Consider the following 19,632-nt stretch of genomic DNA (forward strand, 5'->3'; position numbering starts at 1 on the left):
CACAAGATTGGTTGTATAGGAAATGGTCAATATTCTTCATTGAAGTATGACACACAATGTAGGAGAAACAATTATACAAGTTTACAAGAGACAATGATGCATATGCTGAAATATTGCACATATTTCTGTCTGTTGGAACCTAGCTGGAAGGATGAGAAGTTTGAACATGAACTAACAGCATCAGTTGTTCATCCACTGAGAAATGTTGGTCCTTATGTTCTTGTTGAAGCAGCTATGCAAGACGATGTGATTACAAACTGGCCATGACCTGTAGTTAGCGCAAAAGCTAGAATATCTTGAGCTACTTTATGTAATTAGATTACTTTGCAAGTGTGCATCAATACTTAATTGTAAGGGGAGACATGTAAATTGTTGAAACTCTCAATGATATCGAAGTAGATCTGTAATCATAGAGACCATGCTGCATGTGAACTTAATTGGTACAAATATAAGTAGAATGGAAAGTGTGTGTATCAATCTATACTCAACCATATAACATAGCTACATCAAGATTTTGCTGTCCTGCTTTCTTGATTTGACGGTCAGTTGGATCAAAGTAATTGTACTAAAGGTAGATGTTGATATTGATATCAATCATTAAAACTCTTTCAAAATATTGGTACAGTAAATAGAAGTTTGTATGCAAAGTTTTACTTCTGAAACTACATATTCGCCGAAGTGGTGGTCAGATATGTCAACATCTACAAAAGATTTCAAAAAATTCCAATGACTTGTATTGAGGGAAGACAACTTTTAATTGAATTCAAATTTAGTAGATATCTTACCCAATTCAAACCATCGATAGAAATATAACTAGAATGTAAAGAATGCGTAATTACAATATTCAACCATTTTATATTATACTATAGCTACATGCAGGTCTTGCTGTACACAGCCAGAGTTGAATCAAAATAATTGTAATATGTAGATATCAATACCAATCATTAAAACTTTCTCAAAATATTAATAGAGTAAATAGAAGTTTGTATGCAAAGTTTTACTTCTGAAACTACATATTTGCCAAAGTGGTGGTCGGATATGTCAACATTAGTCGACAGATTTCAAAAATTCGAATGACTTGTATTGAGGGAAGACAACTTTCAATTGAATTCAAACTTAGTAGATATTTTACCCAATTCAAACCATCAATAAAAATATAATTAGAATGTAAAGAATGTGTATTTACAATATTCAACCATTTTATATTATACTATAGCTACATGCAGGTCTTACTGTACATTGTTACTCCACAGCCAGAGTTGAATCAAAATAATTGTAATATGTAGATATTAATATCAATCATTAAAACTTTCTCAAAATATTAATACAGTAATTAGAAGTTTGTATGCAATGTTTTACTTCTGAAACTACATATTTGCCACAATGGTGGTCAGATATGTCAAAACCTATAGACAGATTTCAAAAATTCAAATGACTAGTATTGGGGGAAGACAACTTTCAATTGAATTTAAACTTAGTAAATATGCTACCCAATTCAAACCATCAATAGAAATATAACTAGAATGTAAAGAATGTATATTTACAATATTCAACCATTTTATATTATACTATAGCTGCTTACAGGTCTTGCATACATTGTTGCTCCACTGCCAGAGTTGAATCAATGTAATTATATTATGTAGATCTTAATATCAATCCTTAAAACTTTCTCAAAATATTGGTACAGTAAATAGAAGTTTGTATGCAAAGTTTTACTTCTGAAACTACATATTCGCCGAAGTGGTGGTCAGATATGTCAACATCTACAAAAGATTTCAAAAAATTCCAATGACTTGTATTGAGGGAAGACAACTTTTAATTGAATTCAAATTTAGTAGATATCTTACCCAATTCAAACCATTGATAGAAATATAACTAGAATGTAAAGAATGCGTAATTACAATATTCAACCATTTTATATTATACTATAGCTACATGCAGGTCTTGCTGTACACAGCCAGAGTTGAATCAAAATAATTGTAATATGTAGATATCAATACCAATCATTAAAACTTTCTCAAAATATTAATAGAGTAAATAGAAGTTTGTATGCAAAGTTTTACTTCTGAAACTACATATTTGCCAAAGTGGTGGTCGGATATGTCAACATTAGTCGACAGATTTCAAAAATTCAAATGACTTGTATTAAGAGAAGACAACTTTCAATTGAATTCAAACTTAGTAGATATTTTACCCAATTCAAACCATCAATAGAAATATAATTAGAATGTAAAGAATGTGTATTTACAATATTCAACCATTTTATATTACACTATAGCTACATGTAAGTCTTACTGTACGTTGTTATTCCACAGCCAGAGTTGAATCAAAATAATTGTAATATGTAGACATTAATATCAATCATTAAAACTTTCTCAAAATATTAATACAGTAAATAGAAGTTTGTATGCAAAGTTTTACTTCTGAAACTACATATTTGCCAAAGTGGTGGTCGAATAGGTCAACACCTATCGACAGATTTCTAAAATTTGAATGACTAGTATTGGGGGAAGACAACTTTCAATTCAATTCAAACTTAGTAAATATCTTACCCAACGCAAACAATCAATAGAAATATAACTAGAATATAACCAACCATAGATACATTATTGTCTCTTCACAGCTATTAGATCAAAATAAATGTATTAATTAAATGTAGTTATTAATAGCAATTATTGAAACAGTCTAGAATATTAATTACCACAATCAATAGAAAATTGTTAATTAAACTGTACATTTGCAATGGTCAAATATCATACTGTATGACACAGTGTAGTGGGCTGACGTTCTGCTTATTATATATCTAATCAATTTCTTAAGTAAAATGAAAATTTGAAAATTAAATATTGAATATAAATTGTCAGAAATAATTTTAAAAAATCGACAATTGAAAATTCATTAACATCTGGGACGTGTTGATGTGTGAGAATATGAGGTCACAGAGGTGTCTCCATGTATGTCAATAGCTTCCTGTCATACTAAACATAGCAATTAATTGTTTAATTAATTACATGTTGCTTTGCTGCTTGGAAAACGCAATCATTTATTAAATAGTTATAATGTAGTTAGAAAAAATTAGTTCAAATGCAAGTATAAGAACATCAGTGAATTATGTAGATGTTTATTAATTAATTAATTAATATTGTTCGTTTGCAGATTCATTTGCTTGATTTGTTCAAATTTCAAATTTTAAATGTTTTTAGCTAGAGATTTACAACCGTGAGTAAACCACGTAAACAAGATGTTCTCGAGGTCCCTAGATCTCTAGCTACAGGGACAGACGTTGATGCCTAGACATGATGTCATCTTTGTCGATTCAAACTTTGCATGTTGAATCACATGCCGATTCGACGCCATAGTCAGATGTGTAGCCTCGACTTGCTTTCGGTGGTCCTGAAACAAGCGACGATAGATCACGTGACCTTCGCGCACGTGCGTGGTAAAGGCTAGACTTTTAGTTGGGTATGTACGTATGAAACATATTTTCCTCGACCTCACGTATTGAGTGTAGGACCGACCTCACTAAGTAAGTCTACGACCGACCTCATTGAGTAAGTCTACGACCGACCTCACATGACGTCTAGCTAGGACCGACCGCATTGACTTAGCGACCGACCTCATTGACGTAGTAACCGACCTCATTGAGTGTGCGACCGACCTCATTGAGTGTGCGACCGACCTAAGTAAATAGTAGTACTACCGGCGTAATTTTGACACTGAGTACACGCCATACTCATCGCCTCATCTCATGATCTCATCGCCTCATCTCGTGATCTCATCGCCTCATCTCATTGTCTCATCGCATGATCTCATTGTCTCATCTCATTGTCTCATCGCCTCATCTCATTGTCTCATCGCCTCATCTCATTGTCTCATCGCCTCATCTCATTGTCTAATTTTGACACAAATGGCACGCCATAGTTGCGATCGAGCGTCGAATGCGAGCTTCCTCCTATTATTGAAGTACCCCACCAGCCTTCCAACTTCCAATTCTCCAAACGTGAGTTTGGAAAGAAGCAAGTCTCCAATCGAGCTTTGCAGCCAGCGTGGTTCAAGCAGTGTACTCGTGGTTGCACCTGGACACGCCCAGTAACCTCACTCCTAGCGTGCGCTAAGCAACATCCTATAACGCGCTCCAGACCGCTCCACTTTCAAGTTGCTTCCGTCGGGCCTGATTATTGCCATTGCCAAAGTCGAGACAAAGTAGTTGCATAGGTCGAATTGTGTTGTGCGTGTCGTAGCCCAGTTTCTTCTTTGTTATAGCTAACTAGGTGTTGATTTTGGCATAACGTGACAGAACTTATCACAGGAACAAGAAAAGATATCGAAAACGCGTGCGAAACTCAGCCCAAGTATAGTTCAGGTACATTCTAGCGCGTTTGATGTTTCGAAGAGTATGTACTTGTTAGTTAGTGTGTCGTTTGGCTGCGTACGCAATCGTCTAGCGTCAAAACCGACATACAAGATAGATGCAGATTGTTTGAAACGTGTCATGCTACTGCTAAATGTGTTAGTAGATGTGTTGCAGTACGTTTTACGATGTTTCTCGCTTCGCGATCTAGTCAGGTTATACGGGGTAATACGCCGGAAACAGAACGGAAGTTTACCGCATCTAATGATCTAGTATATAAATGGTTAATTAATTGAGGTATTTGCGTGAGATAAAATTATTCTTGTACAGAGGCAGAGCGTGACTTCTAAAAATGGACTTCACGATGATACGAGACACGCCCACTTTTATGAACACGTCCACTTTTATTGGCTTCTAATTGACTGATACTGGAGAGTAGAATCAGTGGCAGATCCAGAATGGAAAAGAGGGTTGCAGTCTACAATTTTTATGACCACGCCTACAAACGTTGATGGGGCTATTTTGTCTCTGTCAAGCCCATGCCATGCTACATCCCTGCTTGTTTTCTTCAAGTATGATAAGCAGTCGCTACAGACTACAGCAGGCTACAGTACCGTTCTGGCACTCGAGTGCAACGTTAATTAACAATTAAATAGCTTACAGTAGTATTAGTAGCATCAAAATCATGATACTTTGCATCTGGTCACGACATTACTAGTATCTAGTAGTATTACCTTTATCTCATAATTTTTGTGAGCGAGCAAATGGAGGTTGGCTACTCGCTCGTTGTGAGGAAGTACAGTCGAGCCCTGTTGTCTGTTTGTTTGTTTATATCTCTGTCGTTTTGTGTTTGTTTGTTTGCTGTTTGTATTTCAAATGCAAACGAACAGTAGTCTGCATGTATAGCAATAATATATATGTGCAAACGTTTAGTTGTGTTTATCAATTTGCAATATTGCTTACTAGGACTGTTGGACAATCACAAAGCGTTTCCGTTTCATTTTGCTTTAGCAAGTTGTTGCCGAATGCCGGCATGGAATTCTCTCTGTACGTATTTCTGTTCACTCTGTTTATTGCACATGACAAGCTAAGCACAAGCTCATCTCCAAGTCGAAACACAAGGAACGAAGTACAACAACTTCCACTTGACAATATCTTGCCTGCAACCTTTGCAAGCAAAGATACTAAAACAAGTGCAGTTTTTAACAGTAATTGTCAGTCTTTTAATAAGTTTGGACGTTTCAGTTCTTGGACCTGCAATACTCCACTTTTGACGAACTCTGCATTTGCAAAATTAGTTATTAAACCGTCGATGAGAATCCAAGAGTATCGTTACAGGATACTGGTTTTTGGAGAAATGTCTACAACAGAAACCGGTGACACAATTTTAGATGAAGCAACTTCATACCAAACGTGGATTTATTACGAAGAAACAGACTCTTGGAAAATGATTGCTAGTGTTGCTCACGGCCTTCCATCGAATACGTGGTTACGTCTTGTGACAATTTGTAGTTCACACGCCATCATTCTGTCTCCTGATGCTATCAACAGCACTTGGATATTTGTGTTCGAACAACTGATATGGAAACGAGTCGCGATTGTGGGCGATGGGCCAAGTTGGACAGATATTCGTTATGACATTTACGCAGTGTCCGTGGAAAGCGAACATTCTTTGTGCTCCTGTAGTCAGGATGTTTTCGTTTTCTACGCTATTGGCGATAGAAATCATTTTGCGGGCTACAGAAATCATTTTGCGGGCTACAGACTGAGCTGTGTGATAGAACAGACAACATATCGTTGGGAGAAAGTAGGAAACTACACAATTCCTGTCTTTTCTCTCGTATATTTGGTTGGTGGTTGGTCAGGAAAGACAACAGTTTTGGCTTTGGTTGACGATTGCATTTGGAAATATTTCGTAAAGAAATCAATTTGGACTAAAACGAAACTCTGCATTCCATATGATATTTGGCTGAATTATGATAACACTTTTCATTTGGATGTTCATTTTGTTAATGATACCAAAGAGATTCTTTGTATACATATTTCTCGACGTTTAGTTTATAGGCTGTCTGTCTCTAATGGGGACGCTTTTGTCGATCAGATACATGGAGATGATCTCGAACAGCTGTGGCTTTTGTCTCTATATCCAACAGAAGCTATAAAATATGTTGTACGAGTTGCCGGTCAGGGTGTTAAGTATTACGTCTTTACAGAAGTTTGTGGTACAAGTACTTGGAGTCTGCAGAGACGAAATGTAACGGGAGAACAGTCGTGGCATCTTGATAGAATGAACCATACCCTTCTATTTCCATCAAAAAACCAATTTCAGTCTTTGTGGAGAGACACATATTACCGGATTGTCATTCCGTTCCAAGATGTAATGTCTGTCACACCAGCCATGTGGTCGATGAACTTGGGCACGAAACGATGGCAAGTGGAGGGATATCTCAACTTTACAGACATAAATATAGCCAAAGAAACGATGACGCATGTGATTAGCATGCACATGCAGGAAAATGTGTGGTTGTTGGTGTCATTCAGGTACACAATGTTGATCGCGTCAAGAGATCACATACGACTAATGTCAAGTCCTAGGCCTTTTAGAACTGGTTTTACAATCGTCACTATCAACTCGACGTCAGCGTTGCTGTTTGGAGGTAGGACTGTATTCGACATTCTTAATGATCTTTGGCAATTTTCTCTTACAAGTAGAATTTGGAAGAAAGTGAAAATGATCGAGAGTAGTGGGTCCAACTACATCGGACCCATTACTAACGAGACAGCAGAAAGCGTCCCCTCACCTCGATATAATCATGCTGCTGCAGTTATAGGAGTCGAAATGTTTGTTTTTGGCGGATATAACGAATCTGGTCATTCGAACTTAGAATTGTGGAGATATAACATGATTAACAATTCGTGGAGATATTTAAAACCAACCAACCAAATTTCACATTTTACTTCTATTAAGGGAAGTGAGTGCTATTTTGTGGCGACAGCTCAAAGTGAAACGCTATGGATTGTGTCTAGATGTCCTTCCTTTAATAAAATCCTGAAATACAATGTCAACGTATATATCCGTTTGTGGATGTTTATTGTTCACTTGCAGACTTGGAATTTCGTCACATTTGAAAAACTAGAAAATTTGCCGAACAATTATATTTATTCATCTTTGCATTTCTGGCGAGGATATCTAATAAGTCTAGAGTCTTCTAGTTTACTTTACATCAAGGCTGGATGTCCTGAAGGACTAGGATCGAGCAACATTTCTCGTTTTCCCTGCGACGTCTGCAAAGTAGGATTTTACTCTGATGTAGAGACGAAAGAGTGCCGCAAATGTCCAAACGAAACGACGACGAGACAAGAGCGTTCGTCGAGACTGACCGAATGCAATGTTTGTGTCACGGGTTACTGTCGTCATGGAAGATGTCTGGTGGTGAGCGACAGGCTAACGCAAGCTCCCGTATGTACGTGTACCATCGGATTCACTGGTTCTCACTGTCAAGACGCAACTTATTATTACATTGGAACGGGGGTTATTCTTGTTATAGGTATTATTACTTTACTCGTTGTTGTATTACGGCGCATCATCAAGAAACGAAGAGAACGAGAAACGGCTTTCCGTCGTCAAATACAAATTTTGAACGATGCGTGGCAGATCAGTTGGCAAGAAATAGAACTGCAAAACGAAATAGGAGGAGGAGCTTCGGGAAGAGTGTGGAAAGCGCAATACCGTAATCTAGACGTTGCTGTAAAAATGCTGATTAACAATGATGAATCAGAATCGTCATTGGAATTTGCAGGAGAAATTAAGTTTATGCAAACGATGCGTCATCGAAATATTGTACTTTTCATCGGAGCCGGTAAAACGAGTCCACAAGCACAACCGTTTCTTGTCGTCGAGTTTGCGCATAGAGGTTCATTACGTCACGTACTGGATGACGTCAGTATTGAAATAGATCAAAATCGTAAAATAGATTTTGCTCTAGACGCTTCCAAAGGAATGGAGTTTCTTCACAAATTGAACCCGCCCAGAATCCATCGAGATCTGAAAAGTGAGAATTTACTCGTTTGCAAAAGTTGGATTGTCAAAGTGGCTGATTTTGGTCTTGGAAGACTCTTTAGTGGGGCACAGAAAAACCGACGATCAAATCGAAACAATGCATTGAGCAGCACGAATTCAGGAAACGAGCTTCTAGTTGAAATGAGAGATTTGTCTGAAGATGGTATCGGGACAGTGAGATGGAGTGCACCAGAGTTAGCACGACGAGAGAGCTACGATGGATCCATCGATGTCTACAGGTACTCGACGACGTCAATTTTATTGTATGTAATAATACATTTTGTGCTTAGTTTTGGAATTGTGCTTTGGGAGATTTGGTCACGTGGCTTTCCTTTCGAGCAGCATCGGTTTGCTCACGAAGTCGACGACGCGGTAGAAAGAGGCGAGCGTCCCATCGTTCCGTGCGATTGCCCGGAAGGGTATGCAAGCGTAATGCAAGCTTGCTGGGCAGAAGGAGCCCGGAAACGACCGTCGTTTAGCGAAGTTGTCAGCTGTCTGGAAAGCATTCATGTGGAAGATGTATGTTAGAGTGACTACACGAGAGTTTTGAATTTTGTCCAATTGTTACTACTAGTCTAGTGACGCTTAGCTGCTATGTAGAGGTATTACAGCAGATTAGATTGCTATAGCATACGATATTAGAATTGGGAGTTTTAGTCGTAAAAATTGCTATTGACTGTATTAGAATACATTTGTCTAGACAAATAAACATGATTATTTAGCGCACGTTAGATGACGTTTCTCAAATTTTGTATGTTCGTTCTGATTGAACTTCTCTCAATTAGTCACGGTGGCACTCACTTTCTGATTATTTTGCTAGCGCGTACCTATGGGGTTCGAGGGGTGCGAACGAACTGACACTTCAGTGGGAAATCCGCCCTTTCCTTCGTCTGTATACACGACCAATCTGCATGCAATATTTGCACCAGATGTCAGTGTTGCCGGCCTTATTTATAGCTGGTACCAAAATAGTGAGGCTTTCCGGTGCCACTTGATTAATATTAATAAGTCTAAGACTCGAAATTCAGCCAAGTCGAGCAAACTGCTCTAGGTGGTGCTTTCCAATAAATGATTGCAACTATTCTATACATGCAGGATAGCTGTTTATTAGCGGCCTTTAGACGAGGTCAGCTATGAATGCCAAGTGTTTCCCACGCCAGGCCTGCATGTTGCCACGATTTTGAATCCTGGTGCCACAATTGGCACCATCACCATGGCAACGGCATCCCTAGAGGTAGAAGCTGTGACTGCTAAAGTGCTGGCCTGAGACCCCGTTGCAGATGTATAACTAGATCGATGTTATCAGATTTACACTTTAAAACTCCTTGGCGCCCGATGTGCAGTGTTTATCAGTATTACATTTATACTATGGATATTTACCAATGTCTTTTAATATACCTGTAATTAATAAATAGAATGTCTGGAATAGAGCATGTTAAACTGACTTTGAGGTCCACTACAGCACTAGCTAAAAGAACCGACCCAATAAAAGCGCCAAGTACACCTCTTCTTCTGCTGACTGCTCCCTATGACTGCGGTGCATGTTTTTGTCTAATTTAATTGGATGGAAGAAACAGTGAATGAGCATCAAGTCTGCGATTTTCACTCTTAATTATGTTTTTAAACAGTGTCTAATTTCATGTAATCAAATTGACGTCCAAGAGAAAGCACGACAGTACTCTAGTGACTAAAACATAAAATAACTTCATTACTAAATTTTTTTGCCGAAGCATAATTTGTGTTAACTTGCAATGAAACAGTAACATACTATACATATGTCCTCTAAACTGATTTATAATTATGCCTGTTCGAACGTCGAATCATGCGTCGAATGTGTGACGTCATAAAATTGATGACGTCATTCATACTTGTAGTTGCTTTGGCCCTTTTCAGCCAAACTCTGCATGAATCCGCCACTTCGAGTAGAAGGTTGCCATAGATCTGTTCAATTTGGAGACCACAAACTACGTAGTTGTTGTCGACTACTATTACATTTTTAGATCGACAAACTCAATGATACCTCGTCCAACACAGTTATCCAAAAGTCAAAGGACAGTTTGCAAGGCACGGTATTCCAGAGATCGTTGTCACGGAGAATGGACCGCAATTTGCCTGTGGTGAATTCGAGCGTTTTGCTAGACAATGGCAGTTTTATCACATTATGACATCTCCCAGATACCCACTAGCTAATGGCAAATTGGAGAATACCGTCAAGACCCGCAAAAACATTATAGAGAAAGCAAAGGAGACCAAGCAAGATGTTTATATGTCATTCCTCGATTTCCGAAACACACCGTCCGAAAGCATTGGCACATCCTCAGCCCAACGATTGTTCGGTGGACGGACGAGAACACAGATGCCCGAAATCACCGAAATCACCGAAATTAACGTATCACCGAAACTTCTGCAAGCTACAGCACAGAAAGAGACAGACGTCTCAGGCAAACGACACAGAGCCAAACAACGCCAAGCGCGGAACTACGACGAAGTCTCAAAGATACTCCCACCGATTACACCAGACCAAAATGTGAGCAAAAGACCAGCAGGACACCGGTCGTACATAGTCGAATCAGGAGGTAGACTATACCGACGGAACCGTCGTCGACTCAGAACCACCAAAAAAGATTGTCGACCAAGCCCTCTGGTGAGTGATGACTCAGAAGAAGATGAAAATGACGGATCAAACAATGATGACGTTGTACCAGGCAGACTTAACGACACGTCACCAAAACAGACGACAGCACCGATCCAGACACCGCCGCCAAGGATTGCTCCAGACATCAAGAAAACCACACTCGGTAGAGCAGTCAAGCTAGAGACTACGACATGCCTTAACGCCGTAACATTGTTATGGTACAGCCTAACGGTTCTAAACTGATACAGTTGTGTTTTTCAATTTTAGGGAAGGGAGATGTAACGACTGTTCTATAATTAGCATACGTGACGTATTAGACAGGTGTTCACGTGTTCTGCATGTTGTTCTGGTGTACATGCGTAACTATTAGCAAGCTCTGAACAAGTCGAGTTGTGTTTACGCTGAGTGTTCGATACGCAGGTCTTGCAGGGAACCCACTACACAATACAGATCTTTACACATTCGTCTCTTAAAGTGTAGAAACAGTGTCTCTAGCTTACGTCTAGCTCACTTGCATGTTTCCAACCAACCTTGCAACTTGCCAACAACTTCTGGCGCACTCGACCGTTGCGCGAAGACAGTATGGACGCCATTACGAGCCTTCCTCTTCTATTAAGTTGGCAAAACTAAAGCGTAGAACTAAAAAACTTAGCACGACGATTCGTTACACGAGGTACAACAATCTGATTAATCGATTTTACCTCCGTTACACTGACGAGCGCATTTGACGTCTTTTCGATACAAATTTGAAGTAGCGAAACTCAACAAAATGAGCTTGAACGCACAAAAGAGACTATAATCACATCAGACTGTTCGCGATCTACGTAACCTCGCGTTCCCTGCACGTTCGAGCGAAGCGAGCGCGCAATAACCGTTGCAACCTTTTTTAGAACAGTGGAGGCGTGTCTTGTTGCTATAGAGACAACTTGACCGTTAGACCGTTGAAACTCTACTAGCATTAAAGGGAAAATGACATGAAAAAATCAAAAATTATTTTATTGCATTTTCGTTTGTTCTTAATGTTCTTATGCCCCCAAAATTAAAGGTTTAATTTTTAAAGCTACATTCTTGAAGATATCGAGGCGTAAGCGTACTGCCGTGACGTCACAAGAGGAACGGAAGTGGCTAGAGCGCATGCTGGCAATAGAAAATGTCTGACGAGATAGTACACCTCTGGTTGCCTGCTGGCTGCAGTAATGTGCTCAGAAAGAAAGCATGGCTTTGATTCGCTTCTCCAGTAATACCAAGATGTCAAAGAAATGAGCAGCACGAGGAAACAGGCGAGAAATCGGTGTGATGGGCCACCGCACGTTCAGACCCGTCTAGTGCGTATTCTCAGCCGGAACGTTTCGAAACGGAGGATAACGTTAGTGAGTCACTTACTGTGAGGCTTTGGGCTATTACCCAAGGTAAAAGGAGACTGAAGCCTGAAGCATCAAGCTGCGCTGATAATTTGTGTACTAGGAAGCCATTGAGAGGATTGCAATGTGAGAAAGTCAACAAATACAGAAGGGGAGAAAAGGCCGAAAGAAAGCGTGAGAAATGAAGAGTAAGTCATGTAGAAATCATCAACTCACAAGAAGTGGGTTGGAGAGAACATTAGTTGTACTGTCATCTATACTCACTAATTAATTGAATCATAAATTGATATCACAAATCAAGATCTAACTGGCTTCTCACCTTTTTCATTTTAAGCAAAAGAATATTTGAGAATTAGTCAATTACCCATGGTCAGAGCAAACAAGATCATGAAATCTCTTAATTAATTACAGCGACTCTAATTTATGAGGATGTTGGAAACTGCTGTAAAAAGATGGGTGGGAGAATTGTTGATAATCGATTACAATCTTCAGAAGTCTCAATCAACTCTCACAACCTACAAACAAAAATAACACCATTCACTGGTAATTCCAGTGACAATTATGTTTCACATGAAAAAGCTCTAACCATATAATTATTGATGGCTTTCTTTTACTTGAGATACTCTATGATGTCTCATAGTGCCTTCTGACGTTTAAATTGTGACCTTATGGAATTTCCATTTTATACAAAGCAGCCAACAACAATCTGTAAAAGCAACATTACTTTTATAGATAACTTGATATTGTATTGCATGTGTGCTAGCATTTTTAAATAACAAAGCTACGGTGTGAAGTACAACAGAAAATAAAAAGAGCCATTTTGCCAAGACATTGTAAATACATAGACAGTAATTCTAAAGAACCAGAAACACACCACCACTACCAACAACAATAACAACAACAACAACAATTGGCATTGCAACCAACAGTAAGGAATAAAAAAACTGTGCACTCATATGCCTGCGAATGGTACGTACTAATGGAGTCCAGGACTAACACCAGGACACTGAACAGATTCTTCAGCATTGTCGACGTAATCCACAATAACATCAAGAGAAGCTCATCTCTTCGGTTCAAACTTACTTTCACGCTCTAGCAGTAGGTAGAAAATAGTCACAAGCAACTCTATCGATCGTAGAATTTTACAGGACTTACCCTTCATTTCTTATTCTTTCTTTCAACCTTTTCTCCTCTTCTATATTTGTTGACTTTCTCACATTGTCACGTTGCCATGGCTTCGTCTAGTATAAATCGCCAGCGCAGCTTGCTGCTTCAGACTTCAGTCTCCTTTACCTTGGGGTAAAGCCCAAAGCCTCCTACTAACGTAATCCTCCGTTTCGAAACATTCCGGCTGAGAATACGCACTAGACGGGTCTGAACGTGTGGTTGGCCCATCCCACCGATTTCTCGCTTGTTTCACTGGCGTTGCCCATTACTTTCACATCTTGGCATTGTTGGAGAAGCGAATCAAAGCCACACTTCCTTTCTGAGCGTATTGCTGCAGCCAGCAGACAACCAGACGTCCAGTTTCTCGTAGAACTTTACTATTGCCAGCATGCGCTCTAGCCGCTTCCGTTTCTCTTGTGATGTCACCGCAGGTGTACGCCTACTAAACATCCGGAAGCAACTTTGCGCCTCAATATCTTCACGAATATAGCTTCAAAAATTAAACTTTCATTTTTTGGCATACAAACGTTAAGAACTAACGAAAAGTGCAATAAAATAATTTTTGATTTTTTCATGTCAGTTACCTTTAGCAAGTGATAAGTTTTGGAACGTTTAACCTGAGAGTTTATATGTAACAGTTATGTCATGAATTATAATGATTTTATTTGTTCAGTAGGAGATCGGGCCCCTTATTAACCGGCTGGCGCACAACAATCGAAACATTTTTCAAATTTAAATGTTGTTGTTCACCACGTATCACCACGCACGCGTATCGTAGTACGTATAATTATCTAGCTTCTAGTTTTTGCGTTCTTAATTAAACTACTGCGATTTGAGAATCGAGACAAAAAGTACTGCGAACTAAAATTTTGCGATCCAACGACAGAATGTTACTAGATCTAGTTGATTTCGTACCGGTCTAGCCTTGTTGTTCATCGCTTTGCTGACTAAAATATGTGGGATACATCACGGTTCGCTTCGCAAGTGTCTTCATCTCTGAAGCCATTTTTCCGAAATAGCGATCAACCTAGGCTCGCACTAAAGCGACTTTCTTGCACACGGCAGTCTATACAAGTGCAACATGTTGCGCAAGTGACCGAACATTCAATGACTGCCTGAATATATGACTAGATATTTGCGAATTTTATTTGTGCGCTCCGTGATTACATCACAGTATTTACAGAAATATTATGATCGCAGTAATAACAGCGAGTGTTTTTATGTATACGGTACTTGCATGTCGGTGCTTCGATTTCACGCGTTCGTTGCGCTAGTACATGCATGAGCTGCCAACAGACTAACTGTAGAATCTTGTTGTCAAAGCTCACGTCTCGATCCTCTAAATCGTGTCAGAGATATTTCCGACTTCTACAGTTCTCTAGACGACGTATGGACTTACATCGTTGTGAGTTTAGTTTGGAATGCATGGGTATTAGAATTGTTAGCAACTTAATTTCTAGTGTGGATGCGAACGCCACGCTCTAGACACATAAAGTTTAAGTTGATTTGCAGTATAGATCTGTTTTTTTTGTAACACGGAATTGTTGCATCACTACGAGTGGGTCACTAGCTAAGGACGTGGAGGCGACCGGCAACTTGTGCAAAATTGTTCTCGAAGAACCTCCTGCGAAGAAGTTAGCAAGTGCACGAGCTAACCGATGTATGTGTAATTCAACCAGTAGTTAGACTCTAAAAGGCCCTGCATATCCGCTTGGTCGTGATCGAACTGATAGAGTTTACACTTGCTACCTGGTCGACATTTCCAATTTGATATAGATAATTATTAGATTTCTAATTAGTGGAAATAAACAATTCAGTACGTATTTAGTGGACGAACTAGAAGGAAATTACCATATCGTATCTGCTACAGAACGTATATAACACAGAAACGTATGTACATTGGTCGTTTTACTGCATCAAAGAGTGCACCGCGCTATACTGCAACACCTGTTGTTGCTGCCAACTACCGCTGCATGTCATCGAGGACTTCCAGAAGTACAAGTACTTCTACTAATGCGGCAAAGGGATCGAAATGCTGGCCGATAGCTGTCTGTTTTTGTCGAAAGACGGCAAAGCAAAAGTATATAAACAAAAATTGTACATATACACACACACGCGCGCGTGAGCGCGCACATACGCAGTATGAATATTAACCAAGAAAGTTGGAGAAACAGTTCACAAGGCTGCTGAAATCAAAGGAGACGATAGGACTGCACTTCTCACTCGCACAGTAACCGACCGACCTTGTTGCTTGTAAAATTTGTTTCTTGTAGTACCATGGCATGACAGCTGTCGTTCTAGTTACACGCACAAGCACAAAGTAGATTCAATACTCTAGAGCTATAACTCTATGAAAACAACTTCCGATGTATAGTGGAGGACTCAGATGTACATGCGATTGCTTTCAGAAACTTGGCAACTGTAAATGTCGACGCGATTGCAGAACGGCTCGATGCACTGTCACCGTCCTAACTGCACAGACCTCTCTCTGCAGCAATGGCTAGATAATAGGACACAGAAGAAGTAACAATCTAGATGGCTCGACTCCTATTCAGACGACGACTAAACTATTTTTAGAATTATTGTTACTCTGGCATGCATGCGTACCGCCTACATTAGTAGCTAACCATGTTGCCTAAGCCACGCCCATGTAACGCGCTAGGCCATATAGATTTACGGCGCTGGCAGCCTGGCACGTTGCGTATATAACGTTAAAGATACAATGCCTTACCTATACAACCCTTCTATTTGCTTTGTTACCTTCAGAACGTGACAAACAGCCGCTCGAAAAACGTTTTGTATGTACGTAGATACCCGTATAACCATCATTTGCCATCCCAGGCGATGCGCGCATTAGATATTAGAAATTATTTCAACAACGAACAACTGTCGTGAGTGGAAACATTTTAAATTTTGTTAGTGACTATTTTGACTACCATTTACCGTCGGAAAAGTTTTCTTGCGAGAAGGGAGCAATGAAAGTCGATTTGTGGGCGCCCTTTAGCTAAACTTTGGCCGACGGACTATAGTGTCGAGGCTAATCATACTGTACGAAACGCACATGACGTTGTGTCAAATAGCGCACGTTCCACTGCATTGCTACCCACGTGTTAGTCACGCCCACGGCATCTGTCCGAAGTCGCAATTGCCAAAGTACTTTCGCCGAAGTCGAGACAAAGTAGTTGCATGGGTCGAAGCGTGTTGTGCGTGTCGTAGCCCAGTACCTTTTTTTGTTATAGTTAACTAGGTGCTGATTTTGGCAAAACGTGACCGGACCTATCACAAGAACCAGACAGCCTCTAGGGTAAACTCGCTTAAATGTGGACACCCTTCGAAGTATTTAGAATAGCTCCGATCAGAAGCCTTACGACAACCTCATTTAGAAACGCAATTCATCCTTGTCCCTTGGTAATCACGCAGGCTCACTCTCCAGTCTGTAGCTATTCGTTGAGGTATTCAACTAGAACGTGACGTCCTAAAGAGGTTGATATTAACGCTACTGTCGCTAATGGTGGACAGCGGCGTTTTCGCACTAAGACAACAATCTATTACGGTGTCTCTTAGACGTCTATGCAGTTTGGACGGCTCCCGAATTTTTCTAGATTTTGGCATCTCATCGAGCATGGCGCACCCGGCCGAAGTGGAACCAATGGTTACAGCCGGCATTGTCGCTGCCTATCCATACTTCTTTGTCTTTCTTTGAGTCTTGGTAGTACGATTGACCGTAACTGTTAGAAAAGGAGTCATTCTCGTTGCTTCTGCGACGCTTGAACAAGCCACTCCCATTGCACACGTTGCCTTGGACTTCCCTGATGGGAGACGAGTTTCTTGACGTTGTAACTTTTCCTTTCTTGCCATTCTCTGAACGTTTTTAGCTTCCAGTTTTTTCTATAAATCCATCTGCAACGAGGATTTCACCTGCATGAGATGACAGCTAGCCTCGTCCCCAGACTCTCTCGCGCTAGTCTTGTCCGGTGCCCGTATAACCATTCCAGGCGCGAGAGAGTCTGGGATCATCCTGCCTACTTCCTGCCATATCTCCTTTTTAAATGCTCACTAAGTGTCACCCCCAACGTCATCAACTGTCACCCCGAACGTCATCAAGTGTCCCGTAACTTCAAAATCAGATTAGCGTTAGTCTAATCCAATAAACGTATCACAGTGGATGCTATGACCATTGTTTGGTGTTTCTGGCATATCCAGCACTTGCAGACAACTGAAGCATGTTGAAAAGGTAAGACTAGGGAGTGTTGGTGACGGGTGTCGTGTAGGCTTGTACTCTGAGATCTACAAGTGGCGGATCCGGAGTGATGACCTTCTACGCAGTTCACACGAGACCATTAGAGTTTGCGCGCAGACTAGACTCTGTAGCAAAAAGCGCGCAATGGCAAGGGAAGGGGTTGATCTTGACATGAAACTACCGTCTACCCTTTAAGTATGAAAACAAATGCATCTCTTCGCGAAAGAATAGCCCTGGAAGCTTCAAGTTGACTCTCCAGACGGTAGTTTCATGTCAAGATCAACCCCTTCCCTTGCCATTGCGTTCTTTTTGCTACAGAGTCTAGTCTGAGCGCAAACGCAAATGGCCGCGTGTGAACTAGCTAGAAAGTCATCACTCCGCCAATTGTAAATCTCAGACTACAAGCCTACACGACACCCGTCACCAACACTCCATAGACTTACCTTTTCAACATGCTTCAGTTGTCTGCAAGTGCTGGATATGCCACAAACACCAAACAATGGTCATAGCATCCACTGTGATACGTTTATTGGATTAGACTAACGCTAATCTGATTTTGAAGTTACGGGACACTTGATGACGTTGGGGGTGACACTTAGTGAGCATTTAGAAAGGAGATATGGCAGGAAGTAGGCGGGATGATCCCAGACTCTCTCGCGCCTGGAATAGTTATACGGGCACCGGACAAGACTAGCGCGAGAGAGTCTGGGGACGAGGCTAATGACAGCAGTCGTCTGTCTCTTGCGTTCTGTGCTTGTGTTGGATCTGAGTTCTGAACTGCAAAGAGATCTGCAAAAAGTGGCTCTGCATGGGTGTCTGTTGAGGTTTAGAAGGTCGTTGCTAGGTGTGCAACTTCCCCGGCCCGCCCACTTTTGATTACAAGTTGCCCTATTCTATCCGCTCCTTATAGATGTGAATAAAGAAATTTGCATGGTACAGTAGAGTAAGGCATAGCCTGTGCAAACCAACGTAAAACGGTGATTGCTTGCGTTGGATATGTAACGCAGCACGATTGTTATGATTTTGCACTGACAGGATAGTGGAAGTTACTGTCTAAACATACGGGAAAGTGAGACAACGCGGCGTCAACTGGAAGAGCGTCCTGTCCTGAGAAGGTACGACGCAGTGCTTGCTACTACAACAAACCGCGTCGCGGTTGATGACAAATTCGTTCCGTGATAAGAAGTGAAACTTCAACTGTCTACGTCTAGACGGTCTACCTTCAGACGGTGTCCACGTCTAGGCGACTTTACCCTATCGAAAAGCGTGCGAAACTCAGCGAAAGTATAGTGCAGGTACATTCTAGCGCGTTTGATGTTTCGAAGAGTATATTGTACTTCTTAGTTAGCTAACTAATGTGCCGTCTGGCTGCGCAATCGTCTAGCTAGCGTCAAAACCGGCATACAAGATAGATGCAGATTGTTTGAAACGTGTCATGCTACTGCTAAATGTGTTAGTAGATGTGTTGCAGTACGTTTTGCAATGTTTCTCGCTTCGCGATCTAGTCAGGCTAGACGGGGTAATAGGCCAAAAACAGAGCGGAAGTTCACCACATCTAATTATCTAGTATATAAATGATTAATTAATTAAACTAAATGGAACAAAGACTGAACTGATTATGTTTCAAACAAAGGTGTTTCTTTAGTGAATTTTTATTATTGAGGTATTTGCGTGAGATAAACTTAGTTTTTGGTCAAGGGCGGAGCGTGACCTCTAAAAATGGACTTCACGATGATGCGGGACACGCCCACTTTTATAAACACGCCCACTTTATTGGCTCCTAATTGACTGATACTGGACAGTAGAATCAGTGGCAGA

The 19,632-nt window shown here is 40.5% G+C and overlaps 2 protein-coding genes and 1 long non-coding RNA gene across 7 annotated transcripts in view; 2 read left to right on the forward strand and 1 right to left on the reverse strand.

The window, feature by feature from the left end:
* The window catches only part of LOC134185740 (uncharacterized), a 5,204-nt gene extending 4,743 nt beyond the window's left edge, over positions 1 to 461 (forward strand). For both annotated transcript variants that reach the window (XM_062653605.1, XM_062653606.1), the window contains one exon: positions 20 to 461. The gene's annotated coding sequence lies outside the window, so the exon portion shown is untranslated. The remainder of the gene's footprint in view (positions 1 to 19) is intronic.
* Positions 462 to 3,392: 2,931 nt separating this feature from the next.
* Positions 3,393 to 9,137, forward strand: LOC134185865 (uncharacterized). 4 transcript variants are annotated; one of them, XM_062653748.1, is made up of 4 exons: positions 3,783 to 4,203; positions 4,264 to 4,363; positions 5,318 to 8,650; positions 8,702 to 9,137. In XM_062653748.1, exons 3-4 carry the CDS (start codon positions 5,385 to 5,387, stop codon positions 8,937 to 8,939), a joined length of 3,504 nt encoding a protein of 1,167 aa, XP_062509732.1. In that variant the 5' UTR covers positions 3,783 to 4,203; positions 4,264 to 4,363; positions 5,318 to 5,384; the 3' UTR covers positions 8,940 to 9,137. The 4 variants fall into 4 exon arrangements, with proteins under 4 accessions (XP_062509733.1, XP_062509734.1, XP_062509732.1 ...); XM_062653749.1 differs by lacking the exons at positions 3,783 to 4,203; positions 4,264 to 4,363 and adding an exon at positions 3,393 to 3,551; XM_062653750.1 differs by lacking the exon at positions 8,702 to 9,137 and having other exon boundaries at positions 3,780 to 4,363; positions 5,318 to 8,403; positions 8,465 to 8,644.
* Positions 9,138 to 13,050: 3,913 nt separating this feature from the next.
* LOC134185548 (uncharacterized) lies at positions 13,051 to 13,597 on the reverse strand. Its single transcript, XR_009970795.1, has 3 exons — positions 13,563 to 13,597; positions 13,385 to 13,499; positions 13,051 to 13,113 (listed from the first exon to the last, which is right to left on the reverse strand). It is a non-coding gene; the product is annotated as an uncharacterized LOC134185548 (long non-coding RNA).
* Between the last annotated feature and the right edge of the window lie 6,035 nt (positions 13,598 to 19,632).

The sequence above is a fragment of the Corticium candelabrum genome, chromosome 10, assembly GCF_963422355.1.
Source record: "Corticium candelabrum chromosome 10, ooCorCand1.1, whole genome shotgun sequence".
NCBI lineage: Eukaryota > Metazoa > Porifera > Homoscleromorpha > Homosclerophorida > Plakinidae > Corticium > Corticium candelabrum.